This window comes from Lutra lutra, chromosome 16, assembly GCF_902655055.1.
Source record: "Lutra lutra chromosome 16, mLutLut1.2, whole genome shotgun sequence".
Taxonomy (NCBI): Eukaryota; Metazoa; Chordata; class Mammalia; order Carnivora; family Mustelidae; genus Lutra; species Lutra lutra.
In genome coordinates this window covers 17992420-18014692 of record NC_062293.1, presented here as the reverse complement: position 1 = coordinate 18014692, position 22273 = coordinate 17992420, and the positions used below count along the sequence as shown (strand labels likewise).

The 22273-nt window shown below is 47.2% G+C and overlaps 1 protein-coding gene across 1 annotated transcript in view; it reads left to right on the top strand.

Moving 5' to 3' along the window:
• The first annotated feature begins 416 nt into the window (after positions 1-416).
• NMT1 (N-myristoyltransferase 1) overlaps positions 417-22273 on the top strand; it is a 30200-nt gene continuing 8343 nt past the window's right edge. The window contains exons 1-5 of the mRNA XM_047707509.1: positions 417-586; positions 13109-13217; positions 15823-15967; positions 21249-21367; positions 22157-22248. Coding sequence (XP_047563465.1) covers positions 456-586; positions 13109-13217; positions 15823-15967; positions 21249-21367; positions 22157-22248 — 596 coding nt within the window. The 5' untranslated portion in view covers positions 417-455. The remainder of the gene's footprint in view (positions 587-13108; positions 13218-15822; positions 15968-21248; positions 21368-22156; positions 22249-22273) is intronic.

The window sequence follows — 22273 nt, the reverse complement described above, 5'->3', positions numbered from 1 at the left end:
CATTACTTACCCGGTAATGGTAACGGTCCTTAACGGCAGCCAATAACGGCTCACCTGTGGCCCAGGCACTGGCAAGGGCAGGCTGAGGTCAAACCTTGGATTTTGGCGCCTCATCCCGAAATCCTAAGCAAGCATCGAACTACAATTCCCAGTATGCCACGCGCCGCCCGGTCGCGGAGCGTCGGCCCCGCCAACCTTGGGTCCCTTCTTCCCTCGAAACGCGGCTGAACGCCCAGGACTTCCGGGTAGTGCCGGGCCCCCACCCACGACAGCCTCCCTTTGTGATTTCTGGGTATTGTAGTCCACCTTGTTCCGGTTTCGCGAGAATGAGCTGTTCCTAGTTAGGGCTCCCTTCGACACAAAAACTACAAAACCCAGAATATATCTCAAGTTCCTCTCGCCCAATAGGAACCCCCTATGTATCGAGGCGCGGAGGCCGCCTCTCGCAACTCAAGATGGCGGACGAGAGTGAGACAGCAGTGAAGCCGCCGGCACCTCCGCTGCCGCAGATGATGGAAGGGAACGGAAACGGCCATGAGCACTGCAGCGATTGCGAGAACGAGGAGGACAACAGCTACAGCCGGGGGTAACGACATCCTCGGAGTCCAATTCCCGTCCAGTCTCCCACAACCTGGGTCTCTGGGGTGCGGGGAAGTCACCGGGAGCTTAGGGTAACCCCACCCCCATATTCTAATTGGCTGAGACATTGGTATCCTGCCTGGCGATTGGTTTTTGTCTTTGTCATTTACCAGGGTGGGAGCTCAGTATATTAAGGGCCGGAGACATTGAATACTTCTATTATATAAAAGTTCTTCTGTGTAATGTTCCACTCGTGTGCTTCACCCGCGTTCAGGGAAAAGAGCATGTTGGACGATGGTTTTTGATGGCACAACACGGGTCAATCTAACAGTACAGTTCAAAGGGAACGTTACTTATAGATGTGTGTGAACAACGTGATTAGCAATAAACGAATAATGAAACATTTCGCTGCAACTCACCTTCAATGAGGAAATATATCAGGTTGTACAAACCATAATTATGTTGTAAAGTGTCACTAACAGGAGAATCTCAAAATACAAACTTACCTTATAAACCCTACAGTGTAATTATGGTATGATAATGGTTTGGTGCCCATTGTACCAGATAATCTATAAGTTTCCTGAACACTATATAATTAGGTTTTCCAGGATCTTTGTTCTGTTAACTTTGTGAAATAACCTCAGAGCTTCAAGAAATTGACTGATGGTGCAGCTTGGACAGGGATTAGAAGTGGGTTTAATATTGCAGTTCCTGTACTTCAGAGTCTTGCATACCAGTAACTGTTGCTTGGACAGAAGAAATTCATCCGGCGTTTCAGAGTTGAGTTCTATTTCCAAATCAGTTTTTATTCTTGTAAGCCACACCCTATCATTCTTCCTTCTTCATATTGTTACAGTGGTCGGTGCTGAAGCTCTGTCCCTATGTTTTTTAACGGAAAGTTATGAGAGACTTTTTGGACATATAACTTTGGGTGAGCCTGTGGTAGTCTGATTTTGTGCCTGTGTGTGTGTGTGTGTGTGTGTGTGTGTGATAGTCCTATTTTCATAGTCATGAAGTCATTTGCAATATTAGCGGTAGGCCTGCAGGTAAAGGTAAAAGGTTGAAATCTTTGGATAAACTTTAAAAAATTCCACCATCTTGTAGAGGTGGAAGAACAAAGGATTAATTAAGTTGTTTATAATCTGTTTGTGATGAATCCTTAGGTTAAAAGATCTAGCTTTTATGTTCTTTGAGCAGCTTAAAAAAAAATCACAAGAAGAATGTAGAGGAAAAGGAAGTTTGTCAGATCTGGTTTTATAAGAGTGTGTTCTTTTGCTATAACTCAGAACAGATCTCATGTAACAAAAGCCTTGAAGTTTGAGATTCCTAAGAAAGGAATAGCTTTTAAAGCGGAAGTAGGAACAGGAAGAAGGGAAAGTGCAGCCCTCCTGAGTAGAAATCCTAATAATAGATGAGAGCTGTTGAATTCAGAAGTCCTTTCAGAAGTGAAAGTAAAGCTTTTTCTTTGCTCTGTGTGTAGTTGCTTTTATTTTTCTTTGCTAAACTGTTACCTTGACCAGCATCTATAGCTCTTTAATTGGTTTTATTCCCTATGATCTGTGAATCAGTTTGCAAAACTATTTGGCAGAAAGTTCTGTGTTTTATTTACAGTACAACAAAGTGGTAACCTTAAAAAAAAAAAACTTTGACGGTGTTTTGTTGTCGTTTTGTTGTTGTTGTACATGGTTATATATGGTCTGGGTGAACAAATTTATCAGCATCCCAAATCTAGAGGTCTGTGTGTGCTCGCTTCGGCAGCACATATACCAAATCTAGAGGTCTGTGTAAATGAGTTTGGAGGTGACGGGTGAAAAGAGAAGACCTAGCTTGGAGGACAGGCTAATTCTGGCACTCAGAATCTGAAGTAGAGTTAATATTTTCTCATTAATTGTTGGAGGAAATGATGTTGGGAAGCAGTGTGGCACCGAAAGAGCATGGATTTTGGGTTCACTCATACCTGGGTTCAGAGCTTGATTCTGACACTTAATTGTCCTGTAACCTTGGGAAAGTTACTGAACCTCCAGTTGTAGGGATTAAATGAGATAACATGGGAAATACAGCCTGTGCCCTCCCTCCTGTTCTTCCTTCAAATCTTCCTGAGCTTTCCCCAGCTTGTGCTCTTATCACATACCTCGTTTGTTGTAGATTTTATCAAATAACGTGTGTCCATTCCCTGCCTCACCTGATTGTAAGGTGCCTGAGTAGAGGGACCATGGCTTTGAGATGCCTGACACGTAATGGACGTTTGTGAGTATTTGGTGGATGAACAAATGGCAAATGTTAAAATTCAGAGTTCAGTGTTGGCGGAGTTTCCCTCGCTGAGGGAAAGAGTATTGGATTTTTCTTACACACACACTTTCTTTTTCTTTTTTTAAAATTTTTTTTATTTTTATTTTTTTTTAAGATTATTTATTTATTTATTTATTTGACAGAGATCACAAGTAGGCAGAGAGAGAGGAGGAATCAGGCTCCCTGCTGAGCAGAGAGCCAGATGTGGGGCTTGATCCCAGGACCCCGAGATCCCGACCTGAGCCGAAGGCAGAGGCTTTAACCCACTGAGCCACCCAGGTGCCCCACACACACACTTTCTTACACCAACTCAGTCTCGTTGTGAGCCTTACTACAGTTTCTTGTGAAATACCTACAAAAATTAGGGATCCTCCAAGTTTCACAAGGCCTTTCACTGAGGCCTTCCTTTCAGGATGGGCTCACAGTACTTTACATTAATGAAACAACCATAATTAAATAAACTTTGATGAGTATAGATTTCACATATACATTGAAACACACATACACGTGCACATGCATACGTGCAATGTAGGTGTATGTTTTATTTTGTGTGTTTGTATTTTTTAATGTATGTATCTCTACAGTTTTTCTATATGCTATTTTTTTAATCTACTCAACAAAGGCAGGTGGCATTTTTTTCCCCCAGTTACTTGCCTGACACATCAGTTACAGTTAATAAATTAGGTTTAATTTATTTGAGAGGGAGAGTGTGCGGGCGTGGTTGTGCACAAGAATTAGGGGAGAAGCAGAGAGAGAATCCCAAGAAGACTCCCCGCTGAGCGCAGAGTCCCATATGGAGCTCTGTTCCAGGACCCACGAGATCATGACCTGAGCGGAAACCTACTGAGCCACCCAGATGCCCCCAGACTAAGATCATCTTAATGCTGTATTCCCCTGCAGTTCACCATCCATCCGGATGCTTTAATTTGCTTCTTTGTTTTTAGTGAAAGGCTTTCCAAGAATTGTTACTAAAGAATGAATTACTTACTAGCTACCAGTAGATTTTAGTTTTGGGTTAACAGACAAAGTTTATTTGGATGATTGGAACAGGAAAGGACTTTTATATTATTTGGTTCCTAGGATTCTTTTAGAATTTATTTTTCAATGTCATTGATACCACTGAGATGCTGGTAAGCCATCCCTTTGATAAGGATATCTCTTTCCCATCCTGCTTTCTTACTTCATGGGGACAGGTAAAGATGAGTTCTTATAAGTTTTCCTCGCCAGTCCTGAGCTGTTATCTCTTATGAAAAAACTTAAGAGAAAACAGCGATCTCTTTGGAAGGAAGTGCCATAAAGCCAGCCTTACTTGCTTTTTGTTTTATCCGTCAGATTCTCCGAGAGTGGTTCTTTCCATATTTATATTCGGTGCCTTATAGCTGCATCTAGCTCTTGGAAAGAAGAAATCTTTTTCGCCCCTTTTTCTTAATTTCTCCCTTCAGCTTTTGGTTTTTCAAAACTAGATCAAAGCAGAAATGAAAAGAGAAACCTCATCACTGATATCAAATAAGAGTTCTAATTTTATTTCCCAATTAAGTGGCAATTAAAAAAGAAACTAATCAAGAGCCACTTCAAAGAGAAGAGACTGGAAAGCAGAAGAAATGAAAGGCAAATGAGAGCCTATTTCAGGGAGACTGCTGCTCACGGCACACCAGTTTTGCTGATTTTTCACATTGTTTAAACTGATGCGCTCACTCTCAAGTCTCCTAGCTTCACTAAGTCTGCACTTAACCCTTGGTCTGCAGAGGCCATAGAGTTGGGGACCACAGATTGAATGACTTTATTTTTTTTTAAGATTTTATTTATTTATTTGACAGACAGAGATCATAAGTAGGCAGAGAGGCAGGCAGAGAGAGGGGGGGAGGCAGGCTCCCTGCTGAGCAGAGAACCCGATGACGACGACGACGACGACGACGACGTGGGGCTCAATTCCAGGACCCTGGGATCATGACCTGAGCCGAAGGCAGAGGCTCAACCCACCAAGCCACCCAGGCGCCCCTTGAATGACTTTAGGAGGAGCTTCTTCAGCTCTTCTCTGTAACCTTGTTTGAGACCTGTACCCTGCACGCCTCTCCTCTGACTCCTCAAGGATGGTGCTCTTGGAACTGTTGCTCTATTGGGAGCACCAAAACAAACAAACAAACAAACCAAACTTAAACTGAAATTCTTGGACAGGGTTGGTACTTGCTTTTAAAGTTTTTTCTACTGCTTCTCCTGCTGTGACTTTGAGAGGCAGCTGAGGAGGTCACACTCTTGTCAGGCATTTGGTAAACGTCTGTTGTTACTATCACTATGTGCTGACCACTGCACTAAGCCCTTTCCGTGGATCATCTCCTTACGAAGACTGATTGAGCTTTGGTAGTGAAGCTTGGGATTTGCGTCTACACCTCCTCCTTGGGGCACCCTGGAGGATCCATTCCAAATTTACTGGATGTTTTTTCCCTACTGCCTTGATTTCTTGCTTCCCAACCCTGCAGCAGTGTGAGTCCTGCCTTTGGATCCATTCAGTAACCCATGAACTTTCCCAGACTAGGGAGCCAGTTGGTGATGGAGATGGCTGGCCCCTTTAAACTCTTCTCAGTGGACAAATATCTTTTGCATTCCGGTGTGTGAAATTTCTGCCAGCAGTGAGTCATTCATTGCTCAGAAAATTACTGAAAATGGTTTCTGAACAGCATCCGATTTGACCTTGGAGTTGCCAGGTTACCGTGTGGCTCGCCAAAGCAACCCAGAGGATGTGGAATTTACATTTCTGTCTCAGTCCCAATCTAAATGGTTTAGTATATCAGAGCCTTTGTCATCCCCCCCCCCTTTTTTAAAAACCCCAGTTATTCTTCATGGCAGAAACTGGCTTGTGTACCCTCAGAATTCTGGCCAACTGTCCCAGGAAGGGCAGAGGATGGCAGTAAAGCAATTTTTGTAATCGCTTCCCACAACTTGCTGTTCTTTTCACAGGCCTCCTGGGGCACCTTGACGGCAGAGTCACCCCGGTACCCTCATACGCCTCTCATTCACCTCTTTGGGCCTTCTGAGTACCAGGAGGATTGTTGGTGAACCTCTCACACCTCATAAGTAAATGGATTTGCAAAAGGATTTCCTGATATGCAAAAGTAGAATCAAAAGGATGTTAAAGCCTAGGATTTGTTTAATCGGTTTCTCTGGAAATTTTGAGTTTTAGCCAAAAGAATTAATTTCCAGTTTTCGGGGGTGGGAAATAAGTGGCCAAAAGTTGTGAATTTTATTTTCAGAACTCTTTTTTTTTTCCCCCTTTGGTCTCATAATCAAAACTAAACCCGCGGTCTGCGTTTAAGACTTTGGAACAATTTAAAATAGTTTCAGTGGAGCTTTCGTGTTTTCACTTTTTTTTTTTTTTTTTTTTTTTTTTTTTTTTTAAAGATTTTATTTATTTATTTGACAGAGAGAAATCACAAGTAGGCAGAGAGGCAGGCAGAGAGAGAGGAGGAAGCAGGCTCCTGCTGAGCAGAAAGCCCGATGCGGGGCTTGAACCCAGGACCTGGGATCATGACCTGAGCCGAAGGCAGCGGCTTAACCCACTGAGCCACCCAGGCGCCCCTCACTTTTTTTTTTTTTTTTAAGGATTTTATTTATTTATTTGACAGATAGAGACCACAAGTAGGCAGAGAGGCAGGCAGAGAGGCGGAAGCAGGCTCCCTACCGAACGGAGAGCCCGATACGGGGCTCGATCCCAGGATTCTGGGATCATGACCTGAGCCGAAGGCAAGGGCTTTAACCCACTGAGCCACCCAGGCGCCCCGTGTTTTCACTTTTTTCTTTTTTAAAGATTTTATTTATTTATTTGTCAGAGAGAGAGTGAGAGCAAGAGAGGGAACATAAGCATGGGGAGTGGGAGAGGGAGAATCAGGCTTCCCGCTGAGCGGGGAGCCGGATGTGACACTTGATCCCAGGACCCTGGGATCATGACCTGAGCCGAAGGCAGACACTTCACAACTAAGCCACCCATGCGCCCCTCCACACTTTTCATAGACTGTTAACACAGCTGTCCTGTGGAAACGTAACTGGAGATGTTTTGCTGACCCTCTTTTGGGCTGTAGCTTCTCAGAGTCTTATTTTAGTCTATTACGCTGGAAAAGCGTCAGTCAGGCACGTTATTTGTTGAACTCTTAACTGTGCACTGGGCGCAGCTGGGGGTGCTGTAGGAAACAGCTGTATCAGATGTCCTTATGCTCAGGAAATTTTTAATCTTACTGGGAAGGTAGGGAGCAAACCATTATTCTATGTAAAATATTCAGTCGTTTGGGAGATCATAATCTTAGCCAGATACCAGGGAGAGCCAGTGTAGCCAGAGGCGGCTTCCTGGATAAAGTGTGGCTCAGGTCCTCCTGGCCTTTCATACGTGCTCCTCTGAGACACAGAAGTTTGTTTTAGGGCCTTGTATGATGAAACTGTCTTTGGGCTTTGAAGGAGACTCAGAGAAATTCCCACAGAAACAAGACCGTGGTGTTCAGGAAGGAACAGTCCACGTCCTTAGAGATTAGTGGCTTGTCGCTAGTCACCGGTTGGTTAGTTGGTGACCAGTTTACCTCACGTGTCTGGGCCTTGGTTTCTGCTTCTGTGAACAGCAAGTTAAGCTGGATGGCCCTGACAGTCATTCCAGGCCTGGTGGCTGAGCTCATACTCCCCCACAGTACAGCCTTCTGTTCTCCAGTCACGTCCCTTTGAGTGGATTTTGTTACCCAGTAGGGTGGAGGGGAGGCCTGTGTTATGGACCCTTCCTGCTTGTCGTGTTTTCTGGAAGTTCTTTGCTGGTGCTGCTCGTCTGTCAGCATGCCCTTCCCTCCCGCCCACTCACGCATCCTGGTACTGCATTCTGTTTCTAGAAATCAGCACTGAGGCTCATTTTCTATCTCCTCCCCAGAGCCCTGACTTTATAGCAGAGCACCCATGGGATTTTTGTGTTTGAACTTAGAATATCTTGGCCTTCATTAAAAAAAAATGACATTTCGGGCACTGGGATGCCTCAGTTTGTTAAGCAACTGCCTTCAGCTCAGGTCATGATCCTGGAGTCCCAGGATTGAGTCCCACATTGGGCTCCCTGCTCAGCAGGGAGTCTGTTTCTCCCTCTGACCTCCTCCCCTCTCATGCTCTCTCTCTTTCTCTTTCTCTCACATAAATAAATAAATTTTTTTAAAAAATGACATTTCTTGGCACTCCTGGCTGGTTCAGTCAGTAGAGCATAAGACTCTGGATCTTGGGGACGTGAGTTCCAGCCCTCCATTGAGGATAGAGCCTACTTAAATAAAAAAAAAAAATTTTTAATGACATTTGTTATTTCTTGTCTTCCCTGTTCCTGACTCTGTCTTTCTGCTAATTTGTTCCATATTCACCAGGTTGGTCATTAATGACTTGAGTTGATCAGCTTCAGAGTGTAGACTTCAAAATTCTTATGTGAACTCCTATGTCCATTTCCATGGTAGGGACCCCCTTTTCCCCAGGAAGGCAAATTCCACTAATTCTTCACTCATTATTTTGGAACCAAATGAGTCAAAGTCACACTTCGATTTTCTGTATTCCATGGTTGTGGCTCATCTCTTTGGCGTGTGTTAAGGTGACTGGCAGGCTTAGAGTGCACTCTAAGAGATGGCTGTTTGAGTTCGCAGAATCCCTGCGCACACTGGGATACCCACCCGCTGGGTGTGGACTTCAGGTCCCTTTAAAAATGATGTAAATTCTTAGAGAAGGACTAGCCTGCTTCAGTGGGGTCCTCTGGTGTGGTTCTCCGCAAATCCAAGTTGAAGCTCTTCTTTGAAATGGCTTCCTGGGAGGCTTCTTCTTCTTCTTCTTCTTTTTTTTTTTTTTAATTTTATTTATTTATTTGACAGACAGAGATCACAAGTAGGCAGAGGGAGAGAGGGGAGGAAGCAGGCTCCCCACTGAGCAGGGAGCCTGATGCGGGGCTAGATCCCAGGACCCTGAGATCAGGACCCGAGCCAAAGTCAGAGGCTTTAACCCACTGAGCCACCCAGGTGCCCCTCTGGGAGGTTTCTTGAAGACTTACTCTCAAGGCCTTTGAGCTTGGTTTCTTTTGAATAATTAAAATTACCATAATCACCTTGAAAACTAAACCCTGGTGAGCTCTTTGGAAATCTCTTCTCGGGGCGCCTGGGTGGCTCCATCCGTTAAGCATCCACCTTCCGCTCAGGTCATGATCTCAGATCATGATCCCAAGGACCCGGGAGACCCGGGATCATTCCCGCATCTGGCTCCCTGCTCAGTAGGGAGTCTGCTTCTCCCCCTGCCCTTTACTCCAATTGCGTGTGTGCTCTCTCTCTCTCACGCAAATAAATAAAATCTTTGGAAAAAAAGAAATCTCTTCTGCGTCCATCGTCCCCCTGTCTGGGTTGCTGACTGTGAGACCAGGGTGAGCTCATACTGCGTTCTCGTGGGTGTAGCTCTGTACTGGCAGCTCAGTGAGAACTGCTCTTCTTTAACTTCCCTTTGTTCTTCATCTGTCCCTGTGCTTGATGTACAAGTCAAAACAGGATTGTTGCTCAGTAGCTGTGTGTGCAAATTCAAGGCAGTACAAGGAAAATGAAATTCGCTCTCTGGGTTTAGTGTGGATCTTGCAGTTTGTCAGGCACGTATATTGATGATGCATAAAAGAGAACAAGAATTCAGTCGAAGATCCTTCCACAAAAGGGGGGTCCATGAGGCAATAGCTGCTTATAAGTGTCTCCCCTGAGCAGCAGTGCAAAGGCAGGAAGGTCGTTTCTTAGTGATTTACTTGGAAAGATTTCTGAAGTTGGGAAAAGTAATTTCTTCTATTTCCTTTGTGTGAAAATGTGTTTAGTAAGTATCTGAAAGGTTGATACGCAGCAACTCTACCTTGAACTTGTTTAACCATAGAGCTATTTAAAAATATATTTTTATGGTACTTCATAGACTAGGTCGAGGTAACTCATTCAGTAAGCTGAAATGGACTTCTAACATTGTATCAACAGTGGGACACTGCTTTGTTTCCTAACATCAACCAGTTTTTAAATTTTATAAGCTCCATATACTCTTGAGACTGAAGTGAGACTGCCTGGAATTTAAAAAACACATAGAGTTTTTTTTTTTTAAGATTTTATTTATTTATTTGACACAGAGAGAGAGAGAGAGAGAGATCACAAGTAGGCAGAGAGGCAGGCAGAGAGAGAGGGGGATGCAGGCTCCCCACTGAGCACAGAGCCCAATGCGGGGCACGATCCCAGGACCCTGAGATCATGACCTGAGCCGAAGGCAGAGGCTTAGCCCACAGAGCTACCCAGGCGACCCCCCACACAGAGTTTTTATAGGCTATAAATAGGCCTGTAGATGATAACAACATTGAATTACTTAAGTGGAAAAGTTTTCTTTAGGCCATAAACGACTTCCTGGTTCCTATACTTTGCTATGGCCTTGGGGGTTTTGCAGAGCATCTGGTTTTAAGGGGTTCACCTTATTCCCTCTCTGAATGCTACTGGTTTTCCTTCCATGGTATGCCTTCTGTGTCCCATTAGGATAATACCTAGGAAGTGCACTTGGACTAAAGTAACCTCCAGCCTTTACCAGATTCCCTGACTTCATAGTCTCCCTGCATCAGGGACCATCTAGTTGCCTGGCAGACGGGTACAGGCCGTTATGCTAGGGCGGGGCGAGAGAAGAGTCAGTGAGCCTGCTGGGGACTGAGGATTATGGGCCTAGGGAAGAGTTGGGCTCGATACCCTCTCAGTGAAGAGGCAGCTGTCACTGTGGGCTTTCTTTTTTTTTTTTTTAAGATTTTATTTTATTTTTTTGACAGAAAGATCACAAGCAGGCAGAAAGAAAGGCAGGCAGAGAGAGAGGGAGGGAAGCAGGCTTCCTGCTGAGCAGAGAGCCTGGATGCAGCACTCTATCCCAGGACCCCAGGATTATGGCCTGAGCAGAAGGCAGAGGCTTTAACCCACTGAGCCACCCAGGAGCCCCTGGAGGTAACTTTAGTCCAAGTGTAAGGTCATGAAGTCTGGATGCCAGCGCTCCTCCCAGGCCTAGGAACAGGTCTATCTCCCACAGGCGGTGGCTGCTCATGGCTGCAGATTGCTTTCTCCCTACACATTGCTTGTTATGAGAGGATAATTAATATTCATAATCACCCCAAGACATTTTAAGACCAGGTACACTTTGTGAATTAGAAAATAAAGCTTAAATGGAATTTATCATAATGGTGTGGAAAATGTATTTTATACTGTTTTAATTCTTTGGAAATTGGCTATCTAGAATATACAGCCAAAGGCCTGCACTTAGCTCATCCTGCAGATGAGTGTTCCCTGGATTCTCGGGTGGGACTATGGACTTTACCTTTTCAGTGGAAGATTTCCAGGGAGGATGGCAGAGTAACATGAGGCATTAGTCTCAGGCTGACAATGCCACAATCAGTGAAGACATGGCAGAAACCGACTGCAGTTGACCCTTAAACAGCAGGGGTTTGAGCTGGATGGGTCTACTTATATGTGAACTTTTTTTTTTTTAAGATTTTATTTATTCATTTGACAGAGAGACATCACAAGTGGGCAGAGAGGCAGGCAGAGAGAGAGTGGGAAGCAGGCTCCCCGCTGATCAGAGAGCCCAATGTGGGGCTCGATCCCAGGACCCTGAGAATCATGTGCTGAGCCAAAAGCAGAGGCTTAACCCACTGAGCCACCCAGGCATCCCTACATATGAACTTTGAACAGTACAGCACTATAAAATGTATTTTCCTTCGGCTTTCCTTGATAATATTTTCTTGTCTCTAGCTTACCTTATTTGAAGAATACAGTGTATAATATACACAACTAGAAAATCTGTGTTTATTGGCTTATGTTATTGGTAAGGCCCATCAACAGTAGGGTATTAATAGCTAATTTGGGGAGAGTCAAAGTTGTGTGCAGATTTTCAACTGTCGGGGGTTGGTGACCCTAACTAACCCCTGTGTTGTTCAAGGTTCAGCTATCCAACCATAGTTAAGAAAGCTGAGCTGCAAGGTGAACCTTAAAGCTCATCAGTAAAATAAAACCCAATACAAAGGTAAAATAAAAGGAAGGAAACCCAGAAATCAGTAAGCATTGGGAGAAGACATTAGGGAGCAAATGAATGGAAAATGGATAAGAAACACAGTATAATGTGATTTGTGTCTCCGTAAAGATGAGAGGCCTCAGAAAACAATAATGAAATGCTGTAGGAGATGTTTAAATGTGGCTACGAGACTATTGTCTGCTGCATTTGTGGGCCGTGTCATGCAGAGGGCCTGTCCCCTTTCCTGGCTCACAGGCAGGTTTCATGTAGTCGCTTTGTGGCAGGAGTAGCTGGGTGCCTCACTGTTCTTTTCCCCAGATCCCAGGTGCCGGGCTTTGCCCATGGTGATCCCCCAGTCTGCGCCAGCTGACAGTCGCCCCAGGTCCTGCGGGCCTGATTCAGGCAGTGCTCACGACTGTTTTCGCTAGCTTGGAGACAGACCTCAGCAACGTGGAACTGCCTTTTTCCTCCTCCTTTCCTCCCTTTGCAGTGCTGCCTTGAGCGTTAGATCCAGCTGGAGAAATCTCACTCAGCCTGATGCACTGGGTGGGTGGGAGTGGGGGTGAGGAAGGGTTTCCAAAAAGACTGCTTTGGGCTGTCATCGTTTTAGATCCAGGGCTCCCAGGATGTGTTGGTGGTATGAATTGCCACCGTTAACAATTACCATTTGCCTTTGGGGCCGGCAGTCTAGCAACCTGAAGAAAAGAAACATAAAATAAAAACCAGAATTGAGGGGCGCCTGGGTGGCTCAGTGGGTTAAGCCGCTGCCTTCAGCTCAGGTCATGATCTCAGGGTCCTGGGATCGAGTCCCGCATCGGGCTCTCTGCTCAGCAGGGAGCCTGCTTCCCTCTCTCTCTCTCTCTCTCTCTCTGCCTGCCTCTCTGTCTACTTGTGATCTCTCTCTCTGTCAAATAAACAAATAAAATCTTTAAAAAAAAAAAAAAACAGAATTGAAAAGGTCCATCAGACAAATAGGACATTTCTCGCACAGCCCTCCCCCTTACCCCATTCCCACCCCCCAGAGCTGGCGGGCGTGCGGCGAGCTCCTGGTGTCCTCCGAATGCCCCTCCAGGACTGGATTCTCTAGTCAGCTCCTGAAGCCAGCAGACCTGATTAAGGAAGGTCTGGCTCCACAGAAAGCTCTTTGTCGGTGTAGCTCAAAACAGATGTTTTTTAAAAACCCTGCATCAGTATTTACTTTGTCTTACAGTGGTTTGAGTCCAGCCAATGACACTGGAGCCAAAAAGAAGAAAAAGAAACAGAAGAAGAAGAAAGAGAAAGGCAGTGAGACAGACTCAGCCCAGGATCAGCCCGTGAAGGTAACAAGGAGGCTCTGTTTCCGTGTGACCAAGAGTCGCTTTTTCAGAGGAGGGAGTTGCGGGTCAGTGTGGAGAGCAATTCAGGCTGACCGTCTCCACTAGTATTGCTTCAAGACGGAGGGGGTGGATCCCTCTGCCGCCCTCTGCTGCCCCTGACCGAGGGGATGAAACTGCTCTGGGTCCCTTCAGAACCACAGCAGGTTATACACCATCTGCCGAGCATGTTTCCCTCTCGGTGCGTGTAGGCGAGGGGCTGTGTGAGGTGCCAGACAGCCAGCCCCGCGGAGACAGGCTCTCCACCTGGAGCAGCGGTTCTCAGCCCTTTCTGTCCTGAGTCCCCACCCCTGGGAGGAGAAGAGGCCTGCTCTTTTGAAGTTCACACTTTAGATACCTCCAGCATTCCCTGATGGCCCTCATGGCCGTGCTGGAAACAGCGAGGCCCCCGCAGCTTCGAGCCACTGGCCTAGAGCGGCTGGCCTGGGACTGACACCCCAACCCGAACCGGGAGAACGGGGAGGGATGGGTTAGTTCCGGAAATGAAACAACACTGAAACAAGAAAACTTTTTCTGGGCAAGTGCTGCCCCCTTCAGATTAGACCCTGGGAGAAGCCTGAATGTATGATCCCTCTCTTAGAATTACCTCCAGAATAGTGTCTAAGCCTCAGAAGAAATCCAGTCTCACTCCGGTAGCCCACACGTTGTTGTATGCCACAAATGTCGTGCTCCAGCTTGAATCTCCTACCTTGTTGAGAAATGGCTTCAAGTGATTTTTTTTTTTTTTTAAGATTTTCTTTATTATTTGACAGAAAGAGATACAGCGAGAGAGGGAACACAGACGGGGAGTAGGAGAGGGAGAAGCAGGCTTGCCGCTGAGCAGGGAGCCTGATGAGGGGCTCCATCCCAGGACCCTGGGATCATGAGCTGAAGGCAGACACTTAACAACCGAGCCACCCAGGCGCTCCTTCCAGTGATTTTTTACTATTCTCAATATTAAATCCACCATGGGAAGGGGGAAAAAAACCAAATACCATTATTTTTTAAAAGATTTTATTTATTTATTTGACAGAGAGAGATCACAAGTAGACGGAGAGGCAGGCAGAGAGAGAGAGAGAGAGAGAGAGGGAAGCAGGCACCCTGCTGAGCAGAGAGCCCGATGCGGGACTCGATCCCAGGACCCTGAGATCATGACCTGAGCCGAAGGCAGCGGCTTAATCCACTGAGCCACCCAGGCGCCGCACCAAATACCATTATTGACCGCCTGCTTCTCCCTCTCCCACTCCCCCTGCTTGTGTTCCCTCTTCTCACTATGTCTCTTTCTGTCAAATAAATAAAATCTTTAAAAAAAAATGAACATACTGTTCATTGGATTATTAATTTATATTATTATATAATATATAATTTATATTCTATATAATGACAATATATATTAGAATTTCAAATGTGCATATCCTTTGACCCAGAAGGTCTCTTTCTTAGACTTTATCTGACAGAAATACATATCCCAGTGAGCAAAAATAGATGGATAAGAAAATTCATGGTGGCATTTTTTTGTAAAGCTGAAGAACAAAACCACGAAAATGCCCATCAATGAAGGTTGCTAAATATATTGTGGTCTGTCCACAAAGTGGACTCAGTTCAAATGAACAGGTCTGCATGTCCACATGGAAGGGTCTCTAAGATGCAGTGTTTATTTTTATTTTTTTAAAGATTTTATTTATTTATGTGTCAGAGAGAGAGAGAGAGACCACAAGTGGCAGTCAGAAGCAGAGGGAGAAGCAGGCTCCCCGCTGAGCAAGGAGCCCAATGCAGGACTCAGTCCCAGGACCCTGGGATCGTGACCAGAGCCGAAGGCAGATGCTTAACCAACTGAGCCACCCAGGCATCCCTAAGACATAGTTTTTTGTTTTTTTAAATTAATTAATTAATTAATTTACTTGACAGAGAGATTGAGATCACAAGTAGGCAGAGAGGTAGGCAGAGAGAGAGGAGGAAGCAGGCTCCCCGCCGAGCAGAGAACCCGATGCGGGGCTCGATCCCAGGACCCTGGGATCTTGACCTGAGCCGAAGGCAGAGGCTTTAACCCACTGAGCCACCCAGGCGCCCCCCTAAGACATAGTTTTTAAGGAAGAACAAATAGCATATAGAATAATAACATCTGACCCAATTCTGTTTTTTTTTTTTTGACAGTTGTGCGTGTGTGCTTGGAGCTTGCATGGAAAAAAGCCTGAAATTATATTTATCTCTTTTCACCCTACCTCCTAAATTAAGACTGTTGATGATAAGGATTATATTTAAGAGGTGGGATTGTTGGCTGTTTACTTTCTATATATAGTATATATTTTTGCATTGTTTGAAATTTTACACTGAACGTGTATTCCTTTGGCCACCAAACAAAGAGGCTAAGAAAGATAAGCACCCACCATCCAGAGAGCACATCGCCAACCACTCTTTCTCTGGTTGTCATATGACATCTGACCTCTGGGATTGGGGTGGAGGAACCACACCCCTTCCTTGAGTTACACCCCTTAACTCTTGCACTTGTGATTAATCAAAAGTGCTTGTTAACATAATGGGCCTTTTCTCTCCCCAACTTTGTCTCATCCAGATGAACTCTTTGCCAGCCGAGAGGATCCAGGAAATACAGAAGGCCATTGAACTCTTCTCAGTGGGTCAGGGGCCTGCCAAAACCATGGAGGAGGCTAGCAAGCGAAGCTACCAGTTCTGGGACACGCAGCCCGTCCCCAAACTGGGTATGTATGTGGTTTCTTCCCCAGGCGATGGGGAGGGATGTGTCTTACCCGTGCGTTGGGTGCCACACTGAGTTTGTGGGGGGAGGATGGGAGAGTCTTGGAGTTCCTTGGTGGTTATTTTTAGAGGGTAGTCTTTAAAATGCAGTGTAGGAAACACTACATAGTAGGAAACACTAATGTTCAGGGATCTTACTGTTTCACAGGAGTACATATCGAGAACAAGCACTGATTCCTTTAGTCCATTATCATCTACTGTAAATCTACAAAGAAACTGTTTTGCCACAGGCTGAGTGGGGTTGTGTGCCCACGGGTCTGTCTTCCCATAGAGATTTTGTAGAGAGACCCTCTTGCTTGTCGGGCAGATATCTGGCCCTGGCGTGGGCCGAGTCCCCAGTCCCTTGCCTTTGTCTCTTAGCCAGTGCGTGCTTCCCAACTGCACGTCACCTGACAGTTTGCTCAACAGCGATGGCTCTACCCCGGGAATGCCCCCTGCAGGTCTGGTTGGCACCCTTTAAAAAAGCTCTACTGAGCTCGTAAAGGGGTGGGACAGGCAGAAAAGCTAGAAGGATTCTAAAGAGACCGACACAGAGTTAGAGACACCTTCTGAGACTGAGCCACAGCTAACGTTGATGGCTAACTTCAGACCTAACTGTTGAGAAGTTTCAGGAGCAGTTGCACCACGATTCTGGGCCATTTGATGGCCCAATACCCATTTTCTCTGTGACTGAGAAAGTAAGAGTTGAGAAGTGTTGAGAAGTGTTGAGAAGACATGCGTTCAGATACCAAATGTAAGTGGCCTTCAGGTTGTGTGTGTGACTGGTCTCTTCCAGAATGTTTGATGGGGAAGGGGGGGGTGGGGGCAGGGCAGGGCCAAAGACTGGAGAGGGGAAAGGGGCGGCTGTGCCCACAGAGATGATCTGTTCCAGAGGTGGGCAGTGCTACTCAGTGTGGTCCTCAGACCAGCAGGGTGCGCACTGCCTAAGAGTTGTGGATATGCGGACTCTCAGGCCCCCAGTCAGACCTGTGGCATTGGAACCTGGAGGGCATTTGTGTCCACACCGCAGGTTTCAGGCACTGCTATAGAGCAGATGCGGTTCTTGGGCAGCTCAGTCACCATCCAGAAGCGAGCTGAGGTGCGCCCCCAGGGAGAGCGGAAAGCAGAGCACTTCCTGGGTGGTGAGGGGTGGCGATTTGGCAGCAGGCGCTGTTCCAGAACCCTGTCCCGACCCATCTGCCTTGTCTGTCAGGCTGCCCAGGTCAGCCAGCTCCCAGGCCCACTGGCTGAGCCCTCCAGCAAGGCTGTGGGTCACAGTCACTGGGACCCGCTCCCCACCAAGGAGCAGGAAGAATGTCAAGAGCGACACCCTCCACCTCTGAGTGAAATGCTTGATGAGGCATTTTGTGGTGGCCGCCAGTCATCTTGGCCCAGTTTTCAGATGGGTTTTGGGGTTTTTGGTCCAATTTTATTTTTCATTAAGAATTTACAAATGCGGGGGGCACCTGGGTGGCTCAGTGGGTTAAAGCCTCTGCCTTCGGCTCAGGTCATGATCTCAGGGTCCTGGGATAGAGCCCCGCATCGGGCTCTCTGCTCCGCAGGGAGCCTGCTTCCCACCCCCCCATCCCTGCCTCTCTGCCTACTTGTGATCTCTGTCTGTCAAATAAATAAATAAAACCTTAAAAAAAAAAAAAGAATTTACAAATGGGGGACGCCTGGGTAGCTCAGTTGTTAAGCATCTGCCTTCAGCTTGGGTCATGATCCCAGGGTCCTAGGATTGAGCCCCATATTGGGCTCCCTGCTCAGCGGGATGCCTGCTTCTCCCTCTCACACTCCCCCTGCTTGTGTTCCCTCTCTCACTGCCTCTCTTTGTCATAAATAAATTAAAATCTTTAAAAAAAAAAAAAGATAAAAAGAAAAAGAATTTGCAAATGGGTAACTTAGCTCAGTTCTTCACAGAGATGAATTGGGGTCCATGGACTTCTTTCTATTCCTCATCAGTCCAGTTACTTTATGTTATCTGCCTCCATTTCTCCTCCCGTAAATGTAGGGTCTCCAGTTTCACTGTCAGAAAGTTTGTGAGAAAGCCACATGGTTGCTACAGGAGCCCTGACGTCCTCAGGAAGGTGGAACGAGCTCAGCTGTTATTTCTTCTGGATGTGCCTCCTGGGCTGTATGTGACGTGGGGCCCGGGGCAAGGGCTGTTGCTCTGAGCACCTGACCAGTCTGCCTTTCAGGTCCATGGTCAGGCCCAAAGGAAGGCTTCCCTTGTTTTCGTGAGGCGTCCCGCAGGGAGTACCACCTCAGAAGCTTCGGTTGGCCCGCGTGGCTGAGGTGCCAGCCTAGTTCTCCTCGGGTTAGTGTGACTTACAGCTTCTTCTTGCCGTGATCTTCCCCACCAGTGGTTGTAAAGCCTTTCAAGTGTACTGTTTACTGCCCACCTTGTCAGGAGAGGCGCAATTAGGTTGTATACCGCTAAAGAGACCTGGGATTTTGTAGTTTACAGTCCTAAATTCGCCATGGAGGAGCCTTTTGAACAGCAGCTGTTTTAGGCTATGCGACGGTGACAGTTCTGTGTTCCCAAATGCACGCACAGTTCTGTTCTCAAATAAACTTTGAATCCCCTCTGTGAATTGGAATTTCGCCATTCTTAGACTCGTTTGTACATGTAACTACCCAAGGGAGAACTCAGACCTGTACGTGGTTTCTTTGGGCTGTGAGAGAGAAGCCTTCCCACTCTCACCCTCTTCCTTGCCCTGTCTGTTCGGTTTCAAGTCTCCCAAATCCCATGTTCTTTGCTTCCAAGTCGCTCATGGTTGCTGTGGTACGTGGTTTTGGATCTTTGATGTTGAAAGGCAGAGAGAATTCTGGGGGGAGAATGTACAGAAAGGAACCCTGTGAAAGTACAAAGTTTTCTTTTTAAAGTTCCCAGTATCGGGGCACCTGGGTGGCTCAGTGGGTTAAAGCCTCTGCCTTCGGCTCGGGTCATGATGCTGGGGTCCTGGGATCGAGCCCTGCATCGGGTTCTCTGCTCAGCAGGGAGCCTGTTTCATCCTCTCTCTCTGCCTGCCTCTCTGCCTACCTGTGATCTCTGTCAAATAAATAAATAAAATCTTTAATAAATAAATAAATAAATAAAAATAAAGTTCCCAGTATCCTTACTTGGTTACTGGGTCCGGGTGGCCTAGTGACCGTTGGCTGTATGGACCCTGACCATTCTCTGGCAGTTTCCCACCCCTGCCCAGCAGGAGGCGCTCGAGAACCCCGAGAAGGTGGAAGACCTGCTTCTCCCCTCAGGTGGCAGCTGCTGGCAGGACAGTGCAGGAGCCTAGGGCTGCTTCCCAGCTCCGTTAGCACCCCAGAAGCCTGAAACTCTACCTTGTCAGCTATGTCTTGCAGATACCAAGCAGCTTGAGGTGACCTAGGACAGCTGGCTTATCGTGGTCAGGGACCCTCATCCTGCTGCGGGGGAGGTGCCTGCTCACCTGTCGGGGCCTGTGGTGACCAGGGCTTGTGCCATCCCATCACACCAGCTCCTGCCCCAGGACTGCTGCACCCTGGGTTCCATGAACACGTGGTGAAGGAGTGAATGGAAATGCTCATTGCCCGCAGGCCCTAGTAACCAGCCTAGGGGAAAAAGATTTGGCCTTGAGATGATTGTAGTACAGTGGGGAAGACTACGAATATCTTGCCCATGGAAATCATTTTAGGAAAAAATAAGAAAGAGGTTCTGAAGTTAAATGTATTTTGAAAAAAGGTATAAATTCAGTACAAGGCAGGGACTGACCAACACCTCCACAGGACTGGCAGAAAGGTCCTTGGGACCTGCCGAGGACGTAGCCCTCTCGGCTTTGTGAGCCCCAAACATTTCACATGGCAGTGGACTGGAAGTAGATTGACTTATGTTAAATTAATTCATTAGGGCTATTTTATGAATAAATCAAAAGGCCAGTTTCTAAACTAGGGAAGAAAAATACAACCTCTTTCCCAAGCAAATCTCCCGGGAAGCCAGATGGTAAATAGGAGGTGGCCAGTTGCTTCCTTGCCTGCACTTCCCAGTCTGTGACCCCTAGCACATTGGTAATGACTTACTAAATACTACCCCAGAAGGTGGTCCATCTTGTGGGGACCAGGACCTTGTCTTTTCCCTGCTGTGCACTTGTGCCCAGTGTCTGACGCGGGTCGGTGCTCAGTACATGTGCTGAGTGAGGGAGAATGAGACAGTCAGTCCTAACGGCCTTGTCCTCACTTCACAGCCTGAGGTGGTCTCTTCTACTACACCTCCCCCAAGGGTCCGTTACCGCTGCCTTCAGCACGTTGGAATGACATATTTGGCCCAGGGCTCTGCAAGTCAGTAAAAGCCTGAATTGAGTGCCGAGTGTGTACAGAGCCGGATGCTAGGAGCAGGCAGTGTACGGAGTCGGTCCCTTTTGAAGGCTCCGTTTTCAGAATGTACTAAACATTGCATTCTTTCAAGTGTGAATATGAATGAGCTCTGAACTGTGGAAACCAAATCATTCCAAGGGCCAAAAATAAGTGGTCAAGTTGGTTCAGGTGTATCTCATGCGTGGGCATCAGAGCTGTATCATCTGAGCCCACCCCTCCCCATCCCCAGCACTGTCCACACACTGCACAGAGGAGGGGCGGCGTCCAGGGCGGGGGTGCGGCAGAGGGTAACTTCCCAGCAGCATTGTGTAGATTCAGTGATTCAGCCTGAAGACACTTGTAGGGCTCTGTAAACACTGAGGGCCCAAGCTGGCAGTAGCAGTTAACTGGCCCACATTGCTAAAGGCCAAGGCTGGCAGGGCCAAGATTGAGCCTGGCGCCTCGCTGCCATCGTCTGGTTCGGCTGCGGGCCCCGTGCATTGTTGTTGCTGTTGACACAAAAGCAGCCTTGTTGCAACTCCTTATAAATCCATCCAGGTTGATGGGCCTGGGCCAGAACCATGATGGTCCTTTTTATACCAGCCGGAAGGCAGGAGGCCAAATGAGTCAAGATAGATGTTTGCCATTTAGTGACCAAAGGGAGATGTAAAAGAATTTCCAAAAAAAAACCCAACCACCTTGGATCTCAGTGATTGTTCTGAGGCTTTGCTACGAGTTGGTTCTCCGTTGGGGACTAAGGGTAGCTGGAGAGACGGTCTGCAGTTGTTAAGCACAAAATGTTCTTCTAGATGCAGGGCTCCTAGGGACAGGAGGAATTTGCTGGGGTCGATGTTTGAGCTGAGTCCCCCACGCCCCACCCCAAGACAGAGGGTGAGGCTCACAGCTGTGCTCTTCTTCTAGGAGAAGTGGTGAACACCCATGGGCCCGTGGAGCCTGACAAAGACAACATCCGCCAGGAGCCCTACACCCTGCCCCAGGGCTTCACCTGGGATGCCCTGGACCTGGGGGACCGTGGTGTGGTGAGTAGGCCTGGGCAGGCCGCTCTGTGGATTGGGCGCCATTTTCCGTGAGCCCTGCTGTCATGTGGAGACAGCTGCTCCTCAGGCCTTCCTCAGGGACTTTCTTGAGAACCGATCCAAGCAGGTTGGAACAGACACGCACGTGTGTACCTGCATGCGTGTGCGCACACATGCACACACACGCACACACACACACACATACCCCACCTTGGCCCCCATCTGTTGCCTCTGAGGCCTGCCCAAGACGCCACATTTTTTTTTTTAAGATTTTATTTTTTAAGTAATCTCTACGCCCAGTGTGGGGCTCAGACTCACAAACCCAAGCCCAAGCGTCGCCTGCCCCACCAGCCGGGCACCCACCCCCAAGATGCCACCTTAAATAGTCTCTGGCTTCTCGGGCAGATCGAGAGTTAAGCTGTGTAGCCCCCCAAGGCGCTACCTTTCTGGCATGCAGTTGTTGTCTGGTTCATCTGTGTGTTCATTCTCCATCTTAGGACGGAGTGGCTGGGTAGTGGGATGCCATTCTTGCTCTGTCGCTGTGTGTACCAAAGTCTGCCGCTCTGGCTCTTGGGGGCTTGGTTCCTTAGTTCAGCTAGGGTGCTTGTTCCAAAAGAGTCCCTGCCATGCCAGGAACAAAATGGATTTATGAGATGAAACCTGTTTTTTTGTAGTTTGCCTTGTCCTTCTGGAAAGCTTAGAGCCCCGGGGAGTTAGGGTTGCCTCCCCCCACACAAACACCGCCCCCACAATGGCAGGGTGGCTCTGAGGTGGCCACTTGTCTCTCCGCAGCTGAAAGAGCTCTATGGCCTCCTGAATGAGAACTACGTGGAGGACGACGACAATATGTTCCGGTTCGACTACTCCCCGGACTTTCTGCTGTGGTGAGCCATGAGGCCTTCTTGGCAG